Below are 27,146 nucleotides of genomic sequence, written 5' to 3' on the forward strand. Positions count from 1 at the left end.
GCCCTCGCGAGAAAGACTATTTTCGCTGTATTTTCTCTTCACAGCTGTCTGCCTGGCCATGATATCTTTCCAGAGAGCCATCGTTTGTAAAGATCCGTGGATATACAGCTGAGCTATGAAAAATTTGAGTTCGGCTCAACTCAGAAAAATTTGAATTTTTCTGACCCCCTTGGCACTGAAAGGGTTAAACCCGGGTCAGATTTCAACCCGCCATGTACACAAAGTGAATGGCGCGCTTACATGACGCATTGCGCTTGATCCGGGTTGATTTCAATCCTCCCCCCAAGGGGAGGGTTGAAATCAACCCGGGTCCGTACAGCACTGTAGAAGTGGACTTTTGGCGGCATATCAGTATTTGACCCGGGTCAACTGTCTTCATGTAAACACTCACCTCTTTTGTCTATCGTACAGACTTTCAACCCGGGCTGAACTCGACCCAGGTTGAAAATTCTCATGTAAACACAGCCTATAACACCAAAAATAACGTGTTATACAGCTATCTCCTTGATCACAAGCAGGAAGCCACTATATCTATCTCCCTGATCACAAGTGATCACAAGAGCCAGGTTGCCAGTACCGGTATACGTTTTAGAATTATTACTCTTTTATAAAGGAAAAGGCAATATTGAATGACAGTATGGGTATTGCTCTAGGAGCAAGCATTTTCAGCTATTTGAAGTATAGAAGCTAATCAAGATGACACAGCGCTAACACCTTTCTGAACCAGCATAACATTAAGGAAAGAAGCAATATGGCTACAGGGCGACATGCACAATGGCAACACAAGCGACGCAATGCAGACACACACAACATGCGCAATGGGAACACAAGCGGCGCAACGCAGACACACAGCGTTACATCTAGTTGCAGCATACACATGCACAGGGTCCAGCCTCTGCAACAACAAGGGCTGCCTAAATACAACATCAACAACACCACCAACAACAACAACAACAACACACACACACACACAAGTAATATACTGAAAAGTAAGTAGACTCAATTGTTGTCTTCAATACGAGCGTAGGTAGCCTAACTTCAACAAGGCGTATCAGCGCCACTCAGGCTGTCAGCACTGCTCAGGCTAAAGAGCTAGGGCATAGATGAATACTTAGCTGCACCTATGTCAGCATTCTAAATCACACACACCTAACTCTCCTGTATCTAGCTGATCTCAATCATGCTGGACAGTGACTGTGCTCAAGAAAATGTTCAACTGTTCACAAGGTGCCCACTTCATAATACAGTACGGGCCAGTTCTACAGGCCCATATAAACCGAAGGGACGCAGAACAAACAACAGCTCCTCGATGACTACATTGTCAAAGTGCAGACATCATGCGGAACAAACAGCAGTTCGATGACTACACCGTCAAGGCATCTGCCTTAGTAGGACAGCAGTCTACATGAGACCCATGGGAGTCTGAGCAGTCTACACGAGACTCACGGAAGTCTGAGCAGCAGTCTACATGAGACCCATGGAACCCTGAGCGCCCATACCAACACCGGCATGCTGTGCAGCCCCACCAACCTGCATGGCAGGATTGGACAGCATTCCGGCACCAGGCGTTGCAGAAAACTGACCTGCCATTCCCTGGCCGGATTGTTGCTGTTGCTGCTGCTGCTGCATCATTTGATATTGCTGCATAGCTGCCAGCTGCTGCTGTTGTTGTTGTTGCTGCTGTTGGTGAGACGCAGAAAAGCCCATTGATGAAGGAATGGGTTGCTGCGACATAAGGTTATTGGAGGTGTTAGCAAAAGAGGAAGCCCCAGCAGCTTGCATTGAAACAGAACCTGGACCAGTAGTGGTATTGAGCAATGAAGACTGTGCTTGCTGCTGCTGCTGCTGTTGTTGTTGTTGTTGCTGCTGCTGTGGCAGAGACATTTGCAGCTGTGCTTGCTGATACTGCTGAAGCTGTTGCTGTTGGGCTTGCTGCTGCTGTTGAGATGTAAAGCCTTGCTGTTGCATTTGCTGGAGCTGCTGTTGCTGCATCTGTTGCTTCATCTGCTGCATTTGTTGCTGCTGTTGTAACTGTTGCTGTTGCTGCAACTGCTGCTGCATCTGCTGTTGTTGCAATTGCTGCTGCTGTTGCTGTTGCTGTTGTAATTGTTGCTGTTGGTGAGCTTGCTGCATTTGCTGCTGCTGCAAGTGTTGCAGCTGAGCCTGTTGAAGCTGCTGCTTTTGCTGCTGCTCTTGTTGAAGCTGGAGTTGCTGCTGCAGATGTTGTTGCTGTTGCAGATCAGCATCGACTGGCATGGACTGAGTTTGAGAGCTAAGAAACGACTGACCAGGTGATTGGTAGTTGACCTGCGAAGTACTAAGGGATGCTGTTTGTTGCATGCCACCTGCGACATTGCTGCCAACACCAGCAGCACCAGCAGCACCAGCAGCACCACCATGCTGGCCGCCAGGAGTGGGTGCTGCACTGTGTGCCTGAGAACTTCCACCCTGTCGCGTTGACGCATCCTGTGACAGGGGCGAAAGCACACCAACATTGGTAGCTGGGCTGTTGACAGGAAGAGCAGGAGAGCTACTGGTTGTGTCGCCAGTGGCAGCAGCCGGTGTCGCAGCCGACTGGACGTGACGAGCAGCCGCAGCCGATGCCCCTGTCATGTCCACAGGTGGTGATGAGGTGGACGATTGACCAGCAGTACTGGCTGACACTACGGCTGGAGTTGCTGCTGCTGCTGCTGCAGTTGCTACTCCTGCCGCTCCCACCAGCTTTGCTTCAGCTGCCGCTGTGGATGTCGCCAGCGTTGTAGTGGAACCATTGACAGATGAAGATGATGAAACTTGGCTTGGCAGTGAAACTTTCTGCATTGACACACGCACACCACATCCATCCATTCAGAACTCAAACTGCTACATTTAACTTACACGTACGACTTACAACAGCAAACAGTGGAGGATAGCCATTAAGAACTTCTTTTTTTATTAAAGGGGTAGTCCGGTGAAAAATTTGAATTTCAGGGTCCGTAGAGTTTGGAGCGCTGAATCCCGCTGATTCGAATGGTGTTGGTCCCATGTGTCTCCGACAAAGCGCTCTTTGAGATATTTCCATTTGAAAAAACTGAATTTCAGGGGCTGCGCCATGACGTCATGCGGCCGCACCACACCCTCTGCAACGTCATAGCGTGCAGCTACTGCCAGTAGGTCAAAAGAAGTGAGTGAAAGCAATAGGGTCAATGCTATTTCAAATGATTTGGCTACCGATAGTAAGTGGTGCAAGCGACCCCCAAGACGTAACTCCATGTGAGAGTGAGGATGCAGCCATGGCTGACCTTCATGAGTTCGGTCTGGGGCTGAGAACGTCGGTGTTCTGCTGAAGAAATGGCTGCGCAGGCCGGTCAAAAGTGAGCGCTGCCGCCTTTGCGACTGATGAAGAAGCAGCGGCTATTGCAGACAAAGCTGATATAATTATCAGATCTCCGGAGAGCAGAGTCCTCAAAACGGAGAAGAGTGATGCGAGTGCTCTAAATGTTGTTCGATACCAACACGCTTGGACTCCAGTGGCTATTAGGTGCGAACTTGGCATATTTCGGATGCTGCTTGACTGGAGTGCAGTGCAGGCTCTTTGAACCACAGCACAGCTCTTCGATTCAAGGCTCACAACACTACGGGATCTGAAATTTTAGGTCCGGGAGCTGTTTGTTGTTTTGTCACTTGTTACGGCTGTGGACTCATCGTTGTAGCAAAAATGAGGCTGTACTATTCCATGCGGAAAACTAAAAAAAATCTGTCTCAAAGCACAACCACCAGCAAGGAGAAACGCACCTTCCTGACTACATGACTGTGCATACGACTGATACGTGTAGTATACATGACAAGTCCGGGTCTTGACTAGTTTGTTGACTCGAATCTTGTAGATCTACCACACGACTAACGTAGCACGGCAGTGCGGGAGCAGTCATGTTTCGTGTGTGATGAGTTTGTTGACTACAGCTAGCATGCACGCAGAGAGGCCAGCGCGGACGGAAATAGCCCAACTCGGAAACGGCTAAAAGGCGGGATAACCTCAAGATATGCCAAGCTGAAAATCACAGGGTATGCAGGGATCGATTTATCCGGGTTCGCATCGCAGTTTGCGAATCAAAATTCACTGGCTGCGATTAGCTTTTCGTTTTTTATCGCCCAAAACTGCGATGCACTACAAAGACCAGACTACATCATGCGACTGTTGTACACACTGCTGGCTAGGGAGTAGTATTTTACTACTCCAACCAACTGGCCTGTCCTGCTCAGACCGCGCGGGTCGCGGACTCGCGGATCGTGCTCTTTCGATTTTGGACACTGCACTAGCACTGGTCGTACATGACTGCAGTCTTCTGAAGTTTTGTACACGGCGGTGACTTTTCCTGATGTTCTCCTTTCACTGTCAAGCTCAGTTTGTTTCTGTTCGACAAGGCACAGTTGAAGTCGATGGTTCTTAGTCTCATGTAGCCAACATGTCAGTGAATCTGATCCGTGATTCACTGTCCAGAAGAGGGACAAAGAACTGGACGCGCCAGGAATGTCGATTCGTTTCGATGAAGAAAAGGAGAAAAGCGAAATTCGATACGCTTTGCACGAAATGTCACGATCGTTTGAGCGCTTTCCTGAGGTTTCTTTGTCGAAGGAATCAGTGGAACTGCCCTGTTGAAAGACATTGAGTTGTGAAGAACTCGAAGACGGATGGACGCTGAACATGTAACGTGCCCAAGCGAAAACTCTAACGTAAATATTCAGGTCGAACATTCGCTTGGAAAAGCAAATAGCAACTGCAGCTATTGTCCTCTTCTGTACGAAATCCTGCTATTGTACAAGCTATACATGTAAACTTTTGATGAAGGAAAACTGCTAATCAATACTGGGAGTTGCTAGTCAATTGTAAAACTGTGTAGCAGTGACTGCTATGCAAAAAATCAAAGTAAATCGATCCCTGGTATGTAGTGTTTGTAACACTGAGTCGAAAGGTCTTGGTCCGAAGAAGCTGCGACAAACGGTTCCTCAATCGAACGCGTTCCGAACAATGGCCATTTTGTACACAAATAGATGGTATGGCTGCCTGGCTGCACACTGTGAAGTCATCACCTGGATCCAGATGACTGCGCGCTCAAATTCGCACATGTTTGATTGGGCATACAAGTATCTGACGAACCATGGACCGCAGCCTCCTCGGATAAAGACCATTCGGAGGATGGCATACTGTAAAACCGGAAAGTCTAACGAGTCACAAAGTCTAACGTTTTAACGACCAATTTTTCCGTTATTTGAAGAAAGGTTATTGCGACACGTTTGTGTAAAGATGACTGATGCGCATACCACAGATGGGTGGCCAGGTAGCCATCGTTAAACTTTCTGCACGTTATCATGCCAAAATTACAAAAAAGTTATATGTTTTGGTCGTTAAACTTTCCCGTTTTACAGTATGCAAGCCTTGCCTACACTGTTATCGTGAAAAGAAGCAGTAGGAAGGATACAGTTCAACACAACATACACCAGCGAGAGATAGTGCAATGGCAGTACAAAACGCTCGCAGCCAGCACACTCTGGGCCGCCGAGTAACAACTTTGACCACGCTATTCACCCCGGAAGACCAGGCATCCAGTCCACCAGCACATCATCACGCTGCAAGCGCACAGACGGGGACACGTAGTAAAATGAATTTCCCGTGCACCCGGCAAAACTCACCGCTGGTATGACTGGGTTGACTTTATCTGCAACAGCAGCCAGGTGAATCAGATTGCGATGCAAGATCTTCTGATATCTGTTGTAATGCAGAAAAGGAGAACAGTGGCCCAAGGTCACTTTTCTTGACAATTAATCACGAAAAATGATAATAACAATGCCCGGGCATATACAAACAATATTCACTCACGTCGCCAAGTGTCAGTATGGGGGACAACACAGTCACAGTGAGATGCGGTGAGCACTTACGCTATGCATTCATTAGCCTGTCCACGAGCTTGTTGATCAACAATGGCCTGAGCAGAAGAAATAAAACAGCGGAAACGAAGTACCGATTGTGAAGTCCAAGCCAGTGTTGCAAACCTCAGTGGTATGATCAACAACAGTTGGTACAACACAATCACTCCTCTGGAGAACGAGTGCTAAAACTTTGGCCCGAGAAAAATGTCCGAAATCCTGATGAAGCCAGGCTGCCACTTAAGAGAGATGGGTATGTCAGATGGTGCATGGTAGGATAAATCTGAATCACTCCACATACAGAGTGCAGCATGTTAATAACAGCACTGACAGAGTTCAAAGAACACAGCTATACTGGATGACAGTTGGCTCGAGCTTACCCTTATCAATTGGGCATTCTCATCCAATAGCTGTGGGCATTGCAAGAAGAGAGAGAGAGAGAGAGAGAGAGAGAGAGAGAGAGAGAGAGAGAGAGAGAGAGAGAGAGAGAGAGAGAGAGAGAGAGAGAGAGAAAAGTAAGAGAGAGAGAGAGAGAGAGAGAGAGAGAGAGAGAGAGAGAGAGAGAGAGAGAGAGAGAGAGAGAGAGAGAAAAGTAAGAGAGAGAGAGAGAGAGAGAGAGAGAGAGAGAGAGAGAGAGAGAGAGAGAAAGGGAGAGAAAGGGAGAGAGAGAGAAGTAGAGGAAGAAAAAAAGAACACAACAAAAGCAGACACCCGATAATGCGCCAATGTTGCGGACTGGGATACACACGAAATGACCCAAGGCATGATGGCGGCCGGCTGGTGCAGAAGATGTCATTCAACCCGGTTTCTCTTTGTAAGTATACAGGTCATTATAATGTACGCCAAATCTGACCGGATCCTCATCAGGATACCCAAAGTAACAGAACGTTTGGGAGTTGGCTGACCAGGGCAGGCCACACCGTTTTGGTAGCCCACATTGATCGGTTTGGGCATTGCACCAATCTTTCTGGCGACTACGATACAAGACAATCCTACATAGCAACACTGAACAGGCTAGTTTTGCTCCACGGAAGATCACGTGAAAACTATGCATGGGAGGAATTGCTTTCTAAATTGCGTTCATAGAGTGCGTATGGAGCGGTTTTCCCATAGAGCAAACCAGACCAGTTAGAGGCTATGGACGCTGCAAGCTTACTTATTGCTGAGAGTGCTATTAAACAATTTAAATCAATTCAAACACAAAAGGCACAAGGGCGTTCAAATCAATTTAAATGAATTCAAATCATGCCTTTGTCTGTAAGCTACAGCAAGATCGAGGAATTAGGCTACATCTGTATAATAGACAGCATACCGTATTAGTATCTTGCTGGGCAAGAACCTAACCAGACCTGGAGCCAGAAGGCAATGCGATTAGAATTTGCAGACGCACTTAGACTTTGTGAATTGTTTGAACTTTGAAAGCTGCTTTTCTTCTTGAAGTTCTCACGATCACAAAACAATACTCGCAACAACAGCGCAGAAAATCTAGGACATAATTGCACGAATTTTTAACCCAGAGTTTCTGCAAGCTCAATACCGGTACCCTACTCTCCCCACACGTTGCCAGTTCTATTTTCCCAGATAGAATCAATGGAACTGCACAATCGAGACAATAAATTGTTCCTAAAATCAACGATAATAACTCAATCACTAAACTCTAAATCACAATAAGCCGGAGCTAACCTTTTGAATAGCAAGTTCTCCTCTGTTCGCAGGCTGTTCCTGAGGCATGGCTGCCGATGCGCCGGCTGGTCACTCAACAAGGCAGCCTACTCTCCACAGGACGTCTCGCCCAGACAAACTCAAGGCTATCAATAAAAAAAACTCCTTCTCGATTTTGGGAACAGCGAATTTTTGAACTTTTGCATGCAGCTGCTAATCAAAACCGTGTTTCGCTGGTGCATGTGCACGGTCACCAAGCTGACAAGCTCGCAAGCTCTAGCTAGCTCAAGCGTGCCGTAGTAGCGACAGCTACCGACCGTACTCCACCAGACTTCCTCTGGATCTTCCTTTGTTCGGCAACTGCATTCACGCTGGGCTACCGATACGCGATTGCATTCTCCTCGTATCCGTGGTCACTTTCAATAGCGGCTAACGCTGCGATATGCTCAGATCAGACGCGACGGCGCACACGATCGAGGCTGCGCAGACTGGCGCGCGGGCACAGTACAGCGGGACCGATCAACCGGGTCGCGTCGGCGGGTGTAAAAGCTCGGAATAAGTGACAACAATTAATATTATAGCAATAAAAACTGCTTTATGGCAGTTTTCTAAAAAAAGTTATTGTGTTCTAGTCCATGGACGTGGACCCCGTCTAAAAAGTAAGAAATTAACGAAATGTGATAGCCGAAAATTAAAATTTCACACAAAACCTCACAATAATCACAACACTTGAAATGCTGCTTTCAACACTAAACTTGTACTGCACCAACAATTGGCAACATGCATGTCATGCATGCATAGGAAAGAGGATCACGAGGGGAAAAGGTCTTCTACATGTAGCTTTTCATTCTGTGTGTGATTATTGTGAGGTTTTGTGTGAAATTTTAATTTTCGGCTATCACATTTCGTTAATTTCTTACTTTTTAGACGGGGTCCACGTCCATGGACTAGAACACAATAACTTTTTTTAGAAAACTGCCATAAAGCAGTTTTTATTGCTATAATTTCTTTTGTTTTTTTCTGTCACCAATCAATGGAATGCCCTACAGTAGAGTCGCGCGCCGAAGAAGTTAGAACGTGGAGCCCAAGAACGTCCAGCTTGAAATTCTAAGAATGTCTCAGCCTAAATCTAAGAACGGCGGTGTTGGTTTTCTGGCGGCTTATGGGATACATATCATCCAGGACGAATTGTTTCTAAGATTGCTGACAAAATAAGAACGTCCCAGTCTAACCCCTTGGAAACAACGTTCTTGGGCGCGCGACTATATCAATATGTAAATGATGGTCTTCACATCATATCAATACCGTATTATCCGCATTGATGTGCAAGCCTTTTCTTGCAGAAAATGGCACTAGCATCTTCTTCTGCGGGGAAACATGTGAGTAGTGGTGGACCGTGGTGATTTATACGGAGGTCATTCTGTGCATATTGCTGTAGCAGAATTTCATGACTCTGTCATAAAATTGTCTTGCCTTTCAGATATTTCAGATTTCCCCACCCTCGATCATATTTAATTGAGAAATGTAACCAGGTGCGTGTCGCAGATGTTTTTGTTGATTCTGTGTTTATAATGGTTTATAATCATGGGTTTTCGTGATAAGGTCATCCTGCATCATATTGCACTGAAATCCTGTTGATGTCGATACAACTTTTGGAAGTAGTTCAATGACTTCAAACTGTTAGTCCACGATTTTCTAAAACAACAAAGCAAAGGAGGAACAATAAACATGTATTAAAATGCAAGTAAACAAATACATTGCTGAGTCGGACACCTCGTTCCAACAACTACACTGATCCTGAGGATAAAAGGGGCAAGGCTATGGTTGGAGGTACTGAGAGATAAACAAGGCACTCCATAATAATAAAATCTTACACATCTTTTGGTGAGTATGAATGATATCTAGTCGAACCTCTTTAGGACGAACACCAAGGGACCGATGGTATTTATTCTGTGAGTTTGTCTTAACCTATTTTATAACCAGTGAATACAATTATTTCTCCAACAGACATACGAATAGATTTCTTCTACAGCAAAAGATTCTAAGCCACACCAACTCATTGACTCGTCTCGTATGAAACAAATGAGTCACTAGAGAGGTTCTGCAAAACGAAAATGCGTACAAACTTTCGCTCTACATCATGAAGTGCGGAACTTCGCACGAACTTTCGCAACTTTGGACGCGAAACTTGCAGGGGACGCGAAATGAACTGTCGTAGGAAATTTCGTGAGATCGGGTCATGACGTACGTGCACTTGGCCCGCGAAAACTACGAAAATGTGCAGAACGCAAAGTTCGTGCAAAAATTCGTACACACTTTCGCAAGGACTGTCGCGAAACTTCGTTCGAATTTTCGTTTTGCAGAACCGCTCTACTGAACCTTTCTTTAGCAACATGACGGCAACTGAAACAGCAACAGAGAAAGTACGATACATGTACAGCACATTCTTGCAGGTACTACAAACAGATTGCAGATCGTAATTCTGGCTTTGGCTGCACGAAACTTTATATGGGGCAGTGCAATCTCGGCGGTACTCACAAATAATAAATCAAACAGCCCAGACTCGAGTAAACAAATCCAATCATACAAGTACTAGATCTTCACGAGACGAGACTGCACCCATTGGCTTGTTTCGTATGAAGCAAACAAGTTTACTGAACCTCTCCACAATGGAGATTTTCCCTGATATGCGAATTTATTTTGCAAACTCGGTCAATGGGTCCTTGAACCTTTCCCTCCAGATTGGGAACTGCCACCGATAGTATGCCACTGACCAATGCCTTACTTGTAACGTACCAATGTACAATGAATATGAGTATTTCGACAACACATCTAACATTATGTCTTACCGTCAAGAAGGTGAACTCGCGTTCTTCGCACACTGTAGACAAGGGCAAAGAGATAAAATGGATCTAAATCCGAATAAAATCAGCACACGTTTCAGTAAATGAAAGGGTGAGCATAAGCAAATGAATCGAAGGAAACCGGTCAACTCAGAGATCACCTGTCATCGAGTATTCCGTAAAAGGAGGCCTCGGCAGCGGAAAAGCTAAATTTAGAAAAGAGATCCTGTTAGCTTTTCCATTATTTATTGCATTCCGCCCACAATCAGCACACTTTTCGTAAAAGAAAGAGTCAACACAAGCAAATGAATCAAAGGGAACTGGTCAACTCACCTGTCATTGAGGAATATTCCGCGAAAGGAGATCTCAGCAGCGCCGAAACGAAATAAGCCAGGCCAGGAGACGAAATATCCGAAACAGCTCATACAAGAAGCAGTTCCAAAGAAGGAAGTTCCTCGCGCATGGACATCCGAACACGGATCGCGGACTGCACTGCAACACAATGTCTGCCGTGCACGTGCACAGCACGCGGCTACCACGCGTTGGTAGATCTAATACCGAGCACCTTACGTAGAGACTTACGTAGCCTAAGTGAAATACCGAGCACCTTACGTAGAAACTTACGTAGCATAGCGGTGTCGTTTTTCTTGCCATGTGAACACAATAATAGAAAAGCTGACAGGATCGCTTTTCTAAATTATTTACACACAAACCACGCTCACTCGGCGGACACCATTACATGGACACTCGCCGCCTAAGTAAAAACCCTGTAGAACTAAGTAGAAGTATTACTAATATTAGTACTAGTAATACAGTGGTCCCTCTATAATCCGGCACCATTTGTGCCACGGAAACCTGCTGGATTAGGGAGGGTGCTGGATTAACAAATCTGATTTACTGCTGCAATGTGTGAAGAGGACATTTTGGCTACTGAAAATTGTGCTGGTTTATCGAGGGTGCTGGATTAGAGAGGGACGACTGTAGTTAGTTAGAACACTTGAACTGCGGGACCGGTGGTGCGTCGATGCTGTTCGGGACATACGTGTACGTGTAGGTACTAGGTATGCGTAGCCTGCATGAGCTAGATAATTAGTATGACTATTATGAGGTAGATTACAGCGTACAGCTCTACAACAGTACAAGTAGCTCTAGCTGCCTAGCTAGCTCTCGCTCGTATGGACCTGTGTCACTGCACTGACAGTGTGTGTGTGTGTGTGTGTGTGAGGCTGTGGTCTCTCTGTCTCTCTCTAGCTCTCGACTAACATCAGTTACGTCGTTGTTCAGCTTCCTGGGCGCGCGCTGAACTAGCCTGGTTCAGTGGTTGGTTGTGTTGCGTTGTCTGATGGCCGACCAAATCCATGTAAGTCATGTACATGATCAGTTGTACACCCTGCAGCGCGCGTAGGGCTACACAATCATGCAATCATGCAGAAACGACTACGTGCAGTGCAACTGTCCATGATGCATGATTCATGTTCCTCTATTATCGATCGGGAGACTCATCGGAGTCATCGCCAGTCATCGGCGTCATCGCACCACGTACGTGACGTAGATCTACAAAGTACAATCTGTCCCCGGGGAAAATTGCGGAAAAAAATCGCAAAAAACGCGGGGAAAAACGCGGCATAATATGGCATAATTTGCGGTGAATTTGCGGTAAATATGCGGTGAATAATATTGATGTGCGGCAATTTTCAGTGAGTATGTAAAGAAATCAATCAGTTACAAGTCTCTGGTGTAAGCACTTGTCATATTTGAGTAAAAAGCCGCCACGATGAGACGTTGCTGACTGAACAGTGCACTGTGTGTACGTGTAGTGTAACAAAAAAGTTCAAAAAACGCGGGAAAATCGCGGAAAACGCGGTCTTTTAAAAAATCGCAAAAAACGCGGGGAAAAAACGCGGCCGCGGAATTGCAATTTTCCCCGGGGACAGTACAATGACTATGTCCATAATTAAAATAAATATAAATTTATTATGCACCAACCGTAGACATGATCTACACTGTATACAGTCTACAGTCGATCTACATGTACATAGTCATTGACATTGGCTACAATGCTACGTGACTTTTGTACTAGTAATAGTCATTGAGTGCATGCACGCCATGACCAAGATCAAGAGTGATGCGAAAAACTAGCTTGGTCTTCAAGTTTACAAAGTAAGTTACAGCAGCAAAGGAACAAAGTGTTAGTTACAGCAGCTGCTGAAACTTTGCAAGACCGAGTTTTCACCTGCCAGAACAATAATTAGACGCTTTGCGTGTATGTATATGATTACAGTACTGTGGGGCGCCGAAGAACGACAATTTCACCAAGCACAGCATACTGTACTGTAATAGAGGCTCAACTGTGCATAGACTGTGAAAATAAGAATGGTCTAGGCCAGGAGGCTGACCCCCCCCCCCCCCCCAGTTCTTCGGCGACCGACAGTACTGTATATCAAATTATTATAGCGTATTGTGGCTGCAGCCGCATACCATTAATTTATTTCTCTTTTCAAATCTTGGCGATTGGCCACTCCTGATCTGCACTGCACTACATGTAAGTGACTCGGAGTCAGACAGTATAATATAAGTATTGAAGATACAATCAAGAGTTTGCGTTGTTGTGTGGCGGGGGCCAGGGGGAGAAGCCTACGTCATTGGCGCCCAACGTGGTGATTGGCTCGAAGCCTACTTCACACATACCAAACATGCATGAAACTTACCAGAAAAAGTATCGAATTCTGCCTATTTATCTTCCGGCAGAATCCGCCGGACCCTAGTCGGCACCGAAGTTACCGAAAATAAAACACCACCGAAAATTTCTGCTTTTACAGTACCGTAAAGTACCGCCAGAGCGCCCCACCATCTCGTCCTTTCGTGGTCGCCTTGTGGAGGTGGATTCCTGTCTGTAGGTCATACGACACGGACCTTGTACAAACATTGCACATTGTGCAGTCAATCCGTACCCAGTTTAACTTCGAGCTCCACATAAAAGCATACCAAGTGTGACCTTAGTACACGAAGGTTCTCACTTCGTACAAACTTAGTAGCATTCTGCCATACGATTTTCTTCCCTTGGCTGTAAAATCAAGGTGGGGCGCTCTCGCGAGACGGGGCGCTCTGGCGGTACTTTACGGTACACTCATACCTCGTTTATCCGGGCAGTCCGGGACCTTGCACTGCCCGTAACTTTGAAATGTCCGTAACTCCGAATCATATACATCTTGATGGGGAAAAGGCCATCGATATGGCATATGACGTCAATATTTCTGCGAAAAGTGACAAAAGAGTAGTAATATTTCCCCTGAAACTCGCCCAAATAGTGCCCGGTAGACCGAAGTGCCCGTAACTTCGGGGTCCGGATAACCGAGGTATGAGTGTAGTTTGTTGGCCTTGTTAGACCCTAGTCACTGGGGATAGGAAATTTCAGCATGACTCCCTGATCAGCACCACATGCATTGGGGCACCACATGTGTCACACAGAATGGCTGCTTGGAATGCATACAATGTACTTCCTGCAACACCACACACTGTACTTACAGAACAGTCTACACTGTACGTGTACATGTACAGTGCGCTAGTGCGTATCGGTTATAGCGTGGTCGTGTAAAAGAATTAGGGCTGAAACGATTATACCGAATAATCGAGTACTCGTTTGATAACTCTAACGACCGAGCAATCGTTTAGATTACCGATTACGATTATTTTGCGTGTTTTAAATTTGTGCCCAGAAAGTACTGTAAACCCTCGTTTTGTGAAGTTTGAATCAGTTTCCGCTGGGAGTATGCAGTTGCCAGGGGTATGGTTCATGTTCTGAGGTTAACTAACTAACTGATTGACTTCTAAACTGCCATGTTTCGGACGGCTACCCTTTCACTAATGCAGATTTGTTGGTATTATGAAGGCATAGTTTGTGGAAACAGAGTAGTGTTTGCACAGAATTATGACTCTATTTGCTAACGATTATAATCGATTACTCGATCGTTAAAAGCTAAAGAGTAATTGATACGTGAAAATCCACGATCGTTTCAGCCCTAAAAAGAATGAACTCTCATGTTTTCATAATCATAACATGGATTTCAAGTGCACATTTATTCTTACAGTAGAATATATCGGTCCTAAGAATGGACTTTGACATACCAGATTAGTACAAAGTATATCGCCTGTAGTAATAGTATCCGTCCAATTCAGTTCCGATCTGACTCGCGTTGTGTCGTAGTGCTGCAGGTTCAACTGTTATGATGTAACTCGTGTTGCATAGCCACATGGTAAGCCTATGTGACTATGACCAGCCGCATGCACCGTAACACTACATTGCATGCATGTACGATGCACAATAAAATAATGTCACACTTGATTTATCGCGTGTAAGAAATATCTGAAATAAGAATAAAAACAAACACCCACGCTATAACCGATACCTACTGTACATGACTGTATGGTGCTACCAGTATAGAGGTTGTGCGATTACATCATCAGTTGGGATGCTGTAACTAATACTTAGTTGCTGCATATACATCGTACATGCATGGCGCTGTACTCGACTTGCACTATGTACTAGCGGCTCGCACAGTATACTAAGGGCGCGTTCGAATTGTCACTCTTTGACTTTTCGAGGAGCTTCGTTTTTCTGAAGAGGTGGCCTTATTGGCCTCTTCAGAAAAACGAAGCTCATCGAAACTCCACAACCTCACCCAATGGGAGAGGTGGATTAGTTTCGAAGAGTTTGGAATAGCTACATGTACGTCACATAGTGCGTGGAGATGGTCAATCTGATCGGACGTCATCATTGCCATGACAATTCCACTGAAAAATTCTAAAATGATAGAAACCGTTCTACTGGGATACGTCTTTATAAAATTTGTTTGAACAGTTGATGAAGGTCTTCCCTGCCAACTAGCCTTAAAGCATGCACAGACATTAAGGAGTTCAAGCTTCAGCTTCTTTGTCCTAAATAATCTCACCATTTTCGTCATGCCTCCCCTTGCAGTACTCTCTTTGTTTCTCTCCTTATTATTCAGTTCGCCTTGGTTGGCTACCACCCGACTTCTCATATATATTGGCAGTCTTCTGACACGGAGCCAGGAGATGTTGAATTAATAATAATAATACGAAGTAGTGGTTGCGACTTCGGCGATGATTTGTAAGAAAGGGTTTGCTCCGGTGGGTTTGCTCCGCGAGCTCCGGTGTGGGGAGCAAACCCTTTCTTACAAATAATAATAATAATAATAAGACAATTCGAACGCGCCCTAACTTTACGCCGATTACATCATCAGTTGGGATGCTTTGGCGAAGTTGCTGCATAGCGCTTTACGCGACTTGCACTAGCGGCTCGCGCGGTATACTAAGCGCCCATTAGAAGATCCGCTGACTCACGCTGTATACACCCATACGGCATTAGAAGATCCACTGGCTCACCTCATGCAATCATTCTCAAAGCCTCTACATGTACATGTACATGTAGAGGTTTTGAGAATGACACCGGCCACAGACTGTGGTGGACTCACATAAACAACTAACGTTACTTGCCGGAATCAAATCAGGAGCGGAATTCTGGAAGGGGATACGCATGTACATACATGTACATGTACATGTAACCCGAGTCATCTGTGGCAGTGATGCAGAGGAATATTCTAGAATACCGATACCAGACAGAATATTCGAATGCAGACGACTATTCGAATATTCTATTTAATACTCGATAATTCATGCTGCGTTGCTGTATTATCATGATTATGCTGCTCCGACCATGACCTCCTCTGTAGCCTACGGTGTTGAGGACGAGAGGGAAGAAATTATGTTCTGAGAGCTGTGAAGCTTGTTCTTTGGTCAAATCTGCTCTTTCACCAGTGGATATTTACTATGCACGTGATCTGTAGACAACATGACGGTTGGGTCTGATAGAGTGAAGTGATTGAGCCATTTCAGAAGAATATAGAATATTCGTTCCTTCGCCAAAGCAACATTTGAGGAAATGTTCGTTCGGAAAACACCATTTTGTTGCATCACTGATCTGTAGTACTGCTCTCCTCCAGTCTTATTCCAAAACAGGTTTATTCAGTGAAGCAATACGACATGGAAAGAAGGAAGAACACCAAAGATACATGTACAAGGGATGAAACTCGACGATGAAATCCTCCAGTCTTATTCTGTTTCCTGCCTACACATTCAAGTACAACATGTAGTAGATCGGACTGTGGTTTTGACAGCATGTTGCGTCTGCCGATCTGACGCTATCCATTGACCCAACCAAAATAGTCTTGCTACCGTGGCTGCATATACCAGATATACGCTAGGGAGCGAGATATTCTTGATTCCCTCGATATAGTCGTGAGTCAGTCAAGTGTCAAGTAAAGTCGGCGGAATAGCGCGAGCTCCAATGTGGGGAGCAAACCCTTTCTTCCCTCGATATAACATACAAATTATGTTACTGTAAACCATAACAGTCACACTCCCAGTCAGGGAAGATTCTACAGTTTACCGTCATCATGCATGCCCAGCGCGAGCGGTGTCTAGACAGACTCGAAAAAACAGACTTTGTCGGTTTGTGATGTGTACTCTGATTTCTGAGCTAATCACGTCCACAAGAAGAACCTGAAACACCATGTAATGCATGTGCGGCCTCCACTGGAAGGCCAAAACTCAAGGCAAAGGACCAACCATGTATGATGTACTATCATTTAGGTGGCATGCGGGTACGGAGGAAATGACTGTTATGTACTAACGGGGTTTATTTTAAACGCACTAGTAATCGACAAACTAACTACTTACTACTGCACTGGTAGAGGGGACGGTTTCAAATAGGACACCGGTTGCAAACCGGAACGGACTCAATATTCACTTTCTCTCTTGGTATTTTGATTAGAAAACATATGTCACAGTGAGACTACTATGTGTTATACTCCGAGCCAAAATTTCATGGCTCTGCGATGACCAGAAGCGCCATATCAAGCAGGTGAGTTTTTGACGTGTTGCTTCGCACTGCGACTTGAGTTTTACGACTTTCGAAAAATCAACTTCTTGTCGCAGGTAAACAGCGGCTCGCCTCTCGCCAATAAAGCACCGCATACCAATCAAAACTAATGGAAGCACACACAAGGCTTATTGTTACTCTATACTGGCCGTCGTGGAGCGATAGCAATTACCTAATTTCAGACCCAGAGTGAATTTGACGTGCACTCTAAAACGTGTCCGGTTTGGAGCCACCTCTGATTTGAACTTTTTTGAAGCGAAAAATTGGGCAACTTGGAGGCAATGGGTCAACACAAAGGAGTGGCTCAGTTCGATTGACTCTGGCCCCAGAGCAAACTTCAACATGCTAGTTTCCTTCCACAAACATATTTCGAGTGAAAAATCAACGCTGATGATCGGTTTGGGTCTATACAAATTTGGCTGTCAAAACGTCCCGGTATCGAGCCGTCTCCTCTACTGGTAGTACTTTGTATGGAAGTGATCACGTTTCGTCCGGGACTTGAGATTTCTTATGTACTAACGGAGTTTATGTACTAACCGGATTCGGGGACGACCTGTACTTGCCAAGTACAGGTCGTCCCCGAATCATACTTGGGAACGTCCCCTGACACCACAATCCAGCGCATCCGACTGCCAAAGGACGCTGTGAACTCCCCTGGCCATGGCCTGACCCATCCTGGTAGACATGACATGTCGACAGCAGCTAGCAGGGTACATGCCCGTACCACGCTGCCCTGGCCTGGCTGCATGTTTATGATCGCCAGATAGGATCGACGATGATTCTTGACTTTACACCCTGGCAATGCCATCAAGGCATCATCACGACATCAGTATGATTATCTTTGTTTTCTGAATGCGGCGGTGTTTTGATCGTGCAGCGCGCAGCGGAGCTCCTGTGTGCGAGAAAGAGAGGGGCGTCCAAACCATATTCTGCTTCTGCTGTTTGCGCCTCTATGCTAGCAGAATTCTCAATCGCTACACGGAGGAATAACAAGCCATGCCGATGGCAGTGGGAAACGCTACAAGTACAAGCCAGAACGTTGGAACGGTCGTGTGATGACTCCGGGCTTGTAGATCATGATCTAGATGACCAGGAACTCGTAAAGAAGCTACTGCGCTGAGCGATGGCATCTCCAAGCTTGAGTCCCCCTGGTCGTTCGCAAACGCTACAAAGACCTTCAAGGGGTGTGGCGCCATCACCAGTGCCTTCACGAGCGGCGGAGGATAGCGTTTCTGATGACGAATACGGCGAGGAGTGCATCCTGCATGATCTGGGGTAAGCGCGATTTTGGATGAGAGTTTTGGAGAGGTGGGAAACGTAGACGTGTGGAGAACGACGTAATGTCGTTAGTTTATGCGAACTTACGTGGGCGATCACAGACAGAGCTCGCACTCACAGACCACTTCGAAAGTCACACTTTTCCCGATAACGCACTTCGCTTGTCCGGGCACACGGAGTCTGTATGAGTCTTAGCTCGCTGCCAATGAATCTGGAAATACAATTACGATCCCACAAATCATGGCAAGAAGTAACAAGACTCGAAATAAATAAAGGAAGTGATTGTGTGAACGATGCAGACCCGTTCCCTGCCGTGGTGCCTGGTAGTGGTAGGTCTACGGTCAGGGCTCACCACGACCATACAAGACTGTCAGTTGACTTGCGTTTGTCCAGCCCTCGCTTCATGATTCACACCAGGAGTACCCTACTTCGAATAGAAGACGTTCGAACATAACCATGAATCACAGCACAACTCGGTACTACAGACAGTGCTAGCAACTGAAATCCGACCCCCCTAGATGTACACAACAAAATCATGGTACAATCAACATTATTAATTTTTTAGAATTTTATGTGGATATCACAGTAGATCTACAGTCAGTACAGTACAGCCATGTAGATCTTCACGTCTGCTTGCAACAAGATCGAGTTTGTTTTCCATCCCTGCTTGGGAGAACATGCAGTGCAGTCGATTTATGGCTTTCCCGATCCGATCGTAGATCTACTCTCACACAACGTTGACTCACAGTTTCGCTCCTTGAACTTTGGAGTCCCTTGAATGACTGCAGTCGATTTAGTTTAGTGCATGTTTGAGTGTCATTCAAACTCGTCGAAAGCGAACTGTGGAGCTTTCCCCAGTCGACGTACTGAAGCTTTTGCATCCTGTTCACTGACTGACAGTCTGTTGTACAACTTCACTTCACTACTCACTACAACTAGGATCTTACAGCCACTACTGCACTGCACTACTGCCACTAGGTTACCATGTTACAGTCAGACCCTGACTCCGACGCCACCTCCTTGTTGATCCCCCTCTAGGGCTCTACTAGGCTCTAGGCTAGCTCTCGATCTCATTCATAGCTTTTGGGCTGACGCATACGATCGTAGTCTGCATTGTGACGGGATGGTTAGTCGATTCGGGAACAGGCGCTGCTGCCGATACGGCCTGAACTGACTTTGAACTTACTTTTGAAGTACATGTATCACTATCAGCACGCCGCGACCGCCGTTTGCTTGGACCTGGTAGAAGTAAAGTGGGAGTGGGAGAAGATACCGCTACTGTACTGGGTCTGGCACTACCACTGGCCCTGTCATTCAGCTGATCGTGAAAACAGACCTATAGGCTATACTGCATGCTGTAGGCAAGAGAATCGCAGTGAATCCTGGTCTCCAGTACTCTGCCAGTGACTTGCAACTGAGTGAGTTGTGGCATAGCGGTGCGAGTCCAATAGTAATACCTGCACCATCCTCTATCCGCTTAGCTGGAGCGTTGGTATGCGTGCCGAAGCATAGCCAATGTTGTTGGAGGTCGAAACAGAGCAGACGGTCCCATCTGGTTGGCTTGGCTTTCATAGCGGTCGTTTGTAATTGTACTGATTCTGGAGCAGACCATCCACGCGGCCCAAACGCTCCGCGTGTCCAGCTAACAGTGGCGTGTATTTGTGGCATGAAGCGTGGCACGTTGAGCTTGCGGAGGCGAGATCGTCTGAAACGTCTCAGGTAATGATTTTAGTTGTACATGCATTGTCGGTCGGCATCAAAATATACCGCCATGACCAGGCGTGCACAGCCGCGGGTGTAGTGCATAATCAGGGCCAGTGCAGTGGTCGCTATTGTGATTTTCCTTGACGGTCTAGCCCCATGGAACAATTTTGAATTAAATATTTGACTTCAAACTGCCATACCACAGCACTATTATGGGTCTCTCTGTCCGAAACACCATTGTAAAAATAACTTTTTGTGTACAATAAAGTGAAGTCAGATAGTGGAGTGAAGCACAGTCCTGGTCCGAGAACTCCGACCTCATGAATACAATAGTGTGGGTAAGCGGCCCTCGCACCCGGCGCCATATGCCGCCCTCGCACCACACCTATACAGGCTATAGTACCACTCTGCACACTAGAGTGCGGCGTTACTTTAGCCAGGAGGTCGGAATTCTCTAGCCAGAACTGTTCCAGGGACAGTGGCAAAGGCGTGTAAGACTTAGTACTAGTATCCAGGTACCACTGCCTGCAGCACTGAGCACCACCACCGACACTGACATGCAACTACTAAAGCATGCACCGTCAGTACAATTTAATCACGGGTGTACCAACGTTACGGGTATGCAGCCTGCCTGCGAGTCAGTGCGTACACGGAGAATAGCGACACTGATACACCGGCACCAGAACAGCACGACCATGAGGGCATGTATCAGAGCCGGTAGTGCCTGTATACGCCCTTGGCGGCAGGCAGTACACAGTATGTATTGCCGAGTTGTTGCACGTCCAAATGCAGCGTTGCTGGGTAAAAAGAAGATGCTCCGAAAGGGTTAATTTGTGATCGGGAATGCGGTGACTTGATCTCAGCTTCAGTTCCCGTTGCTTTGGTCCGAACAATCGTTAGTGTCCGCACCAAACGTTCTCTCTAAGCGCAGACGCCAAGCAGTGTGGGCAAGCGCGTATGAGTAGGTGATGGACCTGATGCAGTGCCGTTGCCACAGAGTACAGCCCCTTGTACGTGCCGGCTTGTGGTTGGCTGTTCCCATAACAACAGTCCTGTGACGTGCAGTACAGTCAGTCCAGTAGTGTACCGGCTTTAGTCTCGGCAGCCAGATGTACACCTGCATGTGGATGTGCACAGTGTAGTTCTTATGCGGCACATGCACTGGCTGCATGCACTGGCTGCATGCACTGGCTGCATGCACTGGCTGAATGCACTGGCTGAATGCACTGGCTGCATGCACTGGCTGCATGCACTGGCTGCATGCAGGAGCCGCTGAATCGACAGCATACCTGAATGCAAAAATGCAGGGTAATCCTGGTCCGTATTTGCTGCCGACAGAATCCATTCCCAGAGACTCGTAGCCGGATCACAAAGAACATTTGAAAGACGAATCCTGCTGTGTTGGGTTGACGTGGGCATACAATACCACTGGGCCTGTGCCCTTTCTTACGAACATCCCCATCCGAACTCATTGGTGATTGTGCCATTCTTAGATCCTCCACTCACAGAGTCATCAATAAAGTCAGTTCCAATCCAAATGTTTACCCACAGGGGTGGGGCAGAATTCATTATCAAAGCTGCATAAATATGTATCACAGTTGATTACCATAAATAATTATCATTTTCATGTGGCTATGTGGAATGTACATGTACAGTGCCATAGTGCATTGGTTTGACCTTGTTGATGGCTGGGTCGAGTATGTCAACAAGCTACATATGCAGGTACATGTACATGTCTTGACGAAGCTGTTGAATTTGCAGGAAGCGGCTGTCACACCCCAAGTGTTACGAGTACTGACTCTCTATATTGGTGTGTTGATCGTTTCTGTTGACAGATCTATTGCTCTTCTATAAATGCAGTATTGGGTTTAAAATCTCAAATATCCGCTATAATGAGCAGTTGGTCTAATGGCAGAACAGAGGAGTGTGACCAGAGGTGGCGTGCAGCTCTCCCTCTCCCTCTCTCTCTCCCTCTCCCTCCCTCTCTCTCTCTCTCTCTCTCTCTCTCTCTCTCTCTCTCTCTCTCTCTCTCTCTCTCTCTTCCCTCTTCCCTCTTCTCTCTCTCCTGCCCCCCCCCCCATAAATATTGGTTTCCAAGCATGCTAGCGATCTATTCAAGTTGCCACCGTGCAACGTGTCGTGTGCTGCGTATCACTATGGTGTATCATACTGGTCTGTGAATGTGTGTTGCTGTGTTTGTCTTGACAGATGGTTTCATCCCTCCCTAGACCGGCATACAGCCGAAGCACTACTCATGGCGAATGGCTGCGAGGGCAGCTACTTGCTTCGGCCCAGTGTTAACCACCTTGGTCATTTCACATTGAGTATAAGGTTCGTTCATTGCGTGTGTCTTTTACTTGCCAACCATTTCAGTTGTAGTGCAGCTAAAGCATAGCAGTTCCCCGCATTGAAAACCTGGTCTTTCATAGGAGACCGTACCTCCGTAAATACTGATAATATTATTTTAAATCATCATCTAAAACAAGATTTTCAATTTTTGTAGCCTCTCTTCCTTGTGTGATGATGTATAGATGTATGGCTGCATGGATGTGTGGATGCATGGGCATGTGCTTGTGTGATGATGTATGGATGTATGGCTGCATGGATGTGTGCTTGTACGTAGGACATCCGATGCTGTCCAGCACTATGACGTGCGGGTGGAAGGTGAGACGTTCCATTTCGGCATGGGCACATTCGTAAGCCTCAAGGAGTTTGCGGATCACTTTGACCAGATGCCGGTGGTTGGTGGCGAATCGGGTAAGTGATCGTGGTGTGATGTCTGGCATGTTGTTGGCTACATGCATGGTGCCTAAGACATTAGGGGCAGCCTGCGGAATCGCAGCTTGCTCTGTGCATGTCATTTGGTTTGCTTTGGTACACCATGTTTCTACCGCATTAGGAGCTGCACTTGCGCCTTGATTCTTCAGGGTGGTGGCGTTCGGATGAGTAAAACTCGGTATAACCGAGTCCCACACGAACCGTGAAATGTTTTGATATGCCAGCATGCCGTGAACAACCATTCCCTGTAGATGATGGGATTGGGGTGATGTACATTGAACCAACTACCAATTGCCATGCCTTGCAAACCGGGTGTGTGTACAACCGGGGATTGCTGGGCTCAATGTCATACAGAACTGATAGCATTGATGCTATTCTAAGTAAATATGTTCAGCTCGTGTCTGGATATTTGGATGATTGAGAGAGTGCTTTGTTGGTGTTTTAGGCTGTAGGAATTGTGTGTTGCTCCCTACGTGGGAGCTTGCGCTGTTCCTGCACACGAGACGTCCATCGAACCTTCCACTCGGCAAACCTGCAAGAAAGCACCACTCCTTGTTCAGTACACAGTGTTTCACAGGGAGTGGTGCTTTCTTGCAGGTTTGCCGAGTGGAAGGTTCGATGGACGTCTCGTATGCTCTGGATGGCAGTCGTGAGTCAGTCAAGTGAGAATTCAAGTGGGCAGGAATAGCGCAAGTTCCCACGTAGGGAGCAACACACAATTCCCCAAGTATCACCGAAGTCGCACCAACCTCAGTCTTCTGCACGTTTCAGGCTTTAGGCTATATTTTTAGCGCATATGCTTGCTGTATACGTGAACATGTGCTTATATTCAGTTTTAAGCACATTTTCCCTTGTGCGCAGAAGTATGATAGTACGTTGTACATTGTATATGCTGCTGATTTGTGACGTGTCCTGATGTACTAGGGCGCATCTGCTGCCGCCTTTGCTGAGTATGTCATGTGTGTGTGTTTGCGTGTGTGTCTGTGTGTGTGTGTGTGTGTGCGTGTGTGTGCGTGCACGTGTGTTTGTGTATAGGGATTCTTACGCAACTCATGTATCCCTATCCCCGGGACATAGTCGAGCCAGGGATGTACGAAAGTGTGCGCCTGCATGCTGAGTTTGCAGGCCAGGACGCACCGGGAGCAGATGAGCAGGCTGTGCGGAACTCGCAGCTTTCAGTAAGGCTGGTTTCTTAATCTTACACTGTGTACAGCTCTTCTAATGTTCTATTTCCATCCCTTTGAGAAGCTTCCGAAGGCTGTCCCATCTTGGATTAACCAGTATATATACTACCTGGTCTTTCCCTGTATTTTTGTTCAACCAATATTCTACAGATAGCGACAAAGTCAGGCTACATGACAAAGCAAGGAGCGATACGAAAGGTACACATGTGTGCGCCATCGTTTATATCAATAATTGTTTCTTGCTCTGCAGTCTCTGTGTGTGCATGCATGCATTCTATTTTGCACTGGATATGCAAATCACACGCCAGTATACAGCACAATGGCCTGCCATGACGTGTGCCTGTTGTGTGCAGAACTGGAAGACACGGTGGTTTACATTGCGCAACAACGAGCTCAAGTACTTCAAGAAAAGAGGGGTAAGCCAACATGAACACCAACATGAACATCTATTATTAGATGTAGGTAATTTTTCATTAATGGCTATAGTTTACCCTGCCGTTTTATAGCATATCTGTCATATCGGCGATTCAAGGTGTCAATGAACCTTGCATGGTTATGCATTAGTAGGCCCTCTGCTGCCGTAGCCTTCTCTTTATTCCTGTTCATATATCATCAATCATTCCTTTTCATTCACCTGCAGCTCTGCCACGAGTACTCTTTCAGATGATTGGTTTTACTTTTAAGCACTTTGAATTGTTTGTACTTTCCTGCATCAGGATGAGAAGCCTATACGCACGATTGACTTGAGTTCTGTGGAAGACATTGCGACTGACAGTTCTAAAGGAAAGAGGAATTGCTTTCGGTAAGGGAGTCTTCTCAGGACGAATTGCTGTTGGCATGGCACTGCTCTGTAATAGAAACTCTTGAAAACACAGGTTGCCACTGTTTTGGTCTGGAACTCGCAGTTGGAAGGATGGAAAAATCAACTTTGAGTTTGACACAATAAACTTGGCATGTGATTATCTTGTCATCATCAGTGTCACAGTAGGATATTTGAAACACACTGTGGATGGCATTTTTGGTAGGTTTTCATTGAAGATAATGCACACTGGCAGAAAGTGCCTTGACACCACGATGTGCATGCTCAATTCAATTTCGTTTATCTAGCTTTGAGGGAAAGAGTTGTGGTTTTTAATATGTTTGGGGTTCGTTGTATGTTTTCTTTCCAGGCTTGTCATGGAGAGTCGCACGTACTACATCTATACCAGCACAGAGAATGAAATGGAGGATTGGATAGAGATGATTCGCTGGAGAAAGGTACTAGTACATGAAGTACATGCGGGACTGTGTCTGGCAAGTTGTCGATGTGCACTGCAGCCGCAGTCAGCTTGAACTACATGCAGGTATCACACACCAAACACTACACTACATGTGTGTAGTGATCTTCCCGGGTTGCAATGAATCATCAAACAGGGATTCACCTGTTGTGCCCTGAGCCCCTCAGAACGGGACTGTGTCCAGTGTGATAGCAGGTGATCACTACCTGCCAGGTTCAAAGGCTACAATGCAGTAACTTGTCACGGTAATGATCAGTCTGATCATTTTATTGTAGGCTATTTTTCGTTTACTGCACGGGTACATGGGCTGCTTGAGACAGGCATACTCCCCTAGCGCTGGTCACGTCAGTATTCACAGAGTACATGACATACCAGGAGTTGCGCCCGGCCTTAGCAGCCGTTACCGTGCATTGATGTAGGAAGTGTGAACTCAGTGTGCCTTTCCGGGTGTATTCCTGACTCAATATTCTTGCTTGGATCTACATCAGTGGCCACAAAGCATTCGACTTCTACTTGGTTTGCATCCACTCTTTGCTGACATATTTATACTTTTATATGATGTGCTCTTCCTGTTGTGGTTTGCAGAGAATGTCCCCTGGCGCTACACTAGCATCAGCATAGCAGTGACAGTCAGTCCGTGTGCTGCCAGCTTACGACGCCATGTACCGGTAGACATGTTCACTAGCCTGGATGACATCAGTGCTAGCTAGCAAAAATGAAACGCAGGTTACACTCGGAAAGTCAACAGCACTTGGAGCGTGCTTGCAACTGGATCGGACCTGAAGTTCGTCGTGGTTCTGGAGAGCAGTCTGTCTGCCCCATGCACCACTGCCTTGCACTTCTGTCTTCTCACCAGCACGCTCTCAGTAGTGTTGTGTATTCACAGATACATGTACACTTTGAACGGCATACTTCAGCCCAACTGAAAGTATATCTACCTGATGGTTGTGGCTATCATACTTGGGCATCTGGAAATGGATTGCATCAAGTGGGAGTCTTATTAGTTTTTGCCCCCTTGTTCAACCGTGTCCTCGTGGCATGCCATGGTCAAGTTAAATTCACCATCGGGTAACGATTCTACAATGTGCTCTCTTTGCTCAGGGTGCAGTATGCCTGTACACACTGCTAGCTTGCACGTCCCCATCCTTGTTCCTATCTGATCTGCGAAAATGACGTCGCTTACTGTTTTATAATCCTGTCCACTATACTCTCTCAATATTGGGTTGCTTTACGCAGGATTCCATCTGGAATCCCCCTCTTGTCAGCTACGTTGAGACCGTTATATTCTATTTTCCCCATGCAGCTAGATTGTTGACTACTCTCTTGATCGGCTGGCCAGCTTTCTGATAACATCAGTCTTCTCTACTATTTAGACTAACATCAGTACTTTTGAAATTATAGCCAGTACATACATGATTGATAAGGCTTCCTCAATACTACGACAATAGGTATCCATTGGCTCTGAAGAATCCTACAAATACCCACTTGAGCATGATTATACAAGTAGCATTCTGCCATATCATTATTATTATGCCCGGTTGTGCCATACTCTGAAATA

General features: G+C 46.2%; 2 protein-coding genes across 4 annotated transcripts; one reads left to right on the forward strand and one right to left on the reverse strand.

Annotated features, from left to right (window-relative positions):
- Positions 1-574: 574 nt before the first annotated feature.
- LOC135805530 (putative uncharacterized protein DDB_G0271606) lies at positions 575-8,116 on the reverse strand. Its single transcript, XM_065319576.1, has 5 exons — positions 7,588-8,116; positions 6,285-6,314; positions 5,917-5,963; positions 5,671-5,746; positions 575-2,814 (listed from the first exon to the last, which is right to left on the reverse strand). The coding sequence occupies exons 1-5, from the start codon at positions 7,633-7,635 to the stop codon at positions 1,465-1,467; spliced, it is 1,551 nt and encodes a 516-aa protein (XP_065175648.1). The 5' UTR covers positions 7,636-8,116; the 3' UTR covers positions 575-1,464.
- A 3,501-nt stretch (positions 8,117-11,617) lies between these two features.
- LOC135805532 (dual adapter for phosphotyrosine and 3-phosphotyrosine and 3-phosphoinositide-like) lies at positions 11,618-27,027 on the forward strand. 3 transcript variants are annotated; one of them, XM_065319579.1, is made up of 10 exons: positions 11,618-11,769; positions 18,330-18,642; positions 22,558-22,680; positions 22,973-23,106; positions 24,163-24,305; positions 24,462-24,509; positions 24,665-24,727; positions 25,028-25,113; positions 25,481-25,568; positions 26,174-27,027. In XM_065319579.1, exons 2-10 carry the CDS (start codon positions 18,491-18,493, stop codon positions 26,207-26,209), a joined length of 873 nt encoding a protein of 290 aa, XP_065175651.1. In that variant the 5' UTR covers positions 11,618-11,769; positions 18,330-18,490; the 3' UTR covers positions 26,210-27,027. The 3 variants fall into 3 exon arrangements, with proteins under 3 accessions (XP_065175651.1, XP_065175653.1, XP_065175652.1); XM_065319581.1 differs by lacking the exon at positions 18,330-18,642 and having other exon boundaries at positions 11,621-11,769; XM_065319580.1 differs by lacking the exons at positions 11,618-11,769; positions 18,330-18,642 and adding an exon at positions 19,659-20,364.
- The last annotated feature ends 119 nt before the right edge of the window (positions 27,028-27,146 follow it).

This window comes from Sycon ciliatum, chromosome 1 (genome assembly GCF_964019385.1).
Source record: "Sycon ciliatum chromosome 1, ocSycCili1.1, whole genome shotgun sequence".
NCBI lineage: Eukaryota > Metazoa > Porifera > Calcarea > Leucosolenida > Sycettidae > Sycon > Sycon ciliatum.

What these genes read in the sequence shown, in the direction of transcription:
- LOC135805530 (XM_065319576.1), bottom strand. Translation starts at nt 7,635, where the DNA reads ATGCCTCAGGAACAGCCTGCGAACAGAGGAGAACTTGCTATTCAAAAG. An exon ending in AGAATGCCCAATTGATAAGG is followed by an intron (nt 5,964 to 6,284) that starts GTAAGCTCGAGC and finishes TCTTCTGCTCAG; the next exon opens with GCCATTGTTGATCAACAAGC. An exon ending in TCAACCCAGTCATACCAGCG is followed by an intron (nt 2,815 to 5,670) that starts GTGAGTTTTGCC and finishes GTGTCAATGCAG; the next exon opens with AAAGTTTCACTGCCAAGCCA.
- LOC135805532 (XM_065319579.1), top strand. Translation starts at nt 18,491, where the DNA reads ATGGCATCTCCAAGCTTGAGTCCCCCTGGTCGTTCGCAAACGCTACAA. An exon ending in TGCATCCTGCATGATCTGGG is followed by an intron (nt 18,643 to 22,557) that starts GTAAGCGCGATT and finishes TTGTCTTGACAG; the next exon opens with ATGGTTTCATCCCTCCCTAG. An exon ending in GGTGGTTGGTGGCGAATCGG is followed by an intron (nt 23,107 to 24,162) that starts GTAAGTGATCGT and finishes GTTTGTGTATAG; the next exon opens with GGATTCTTACGCAACTCATG.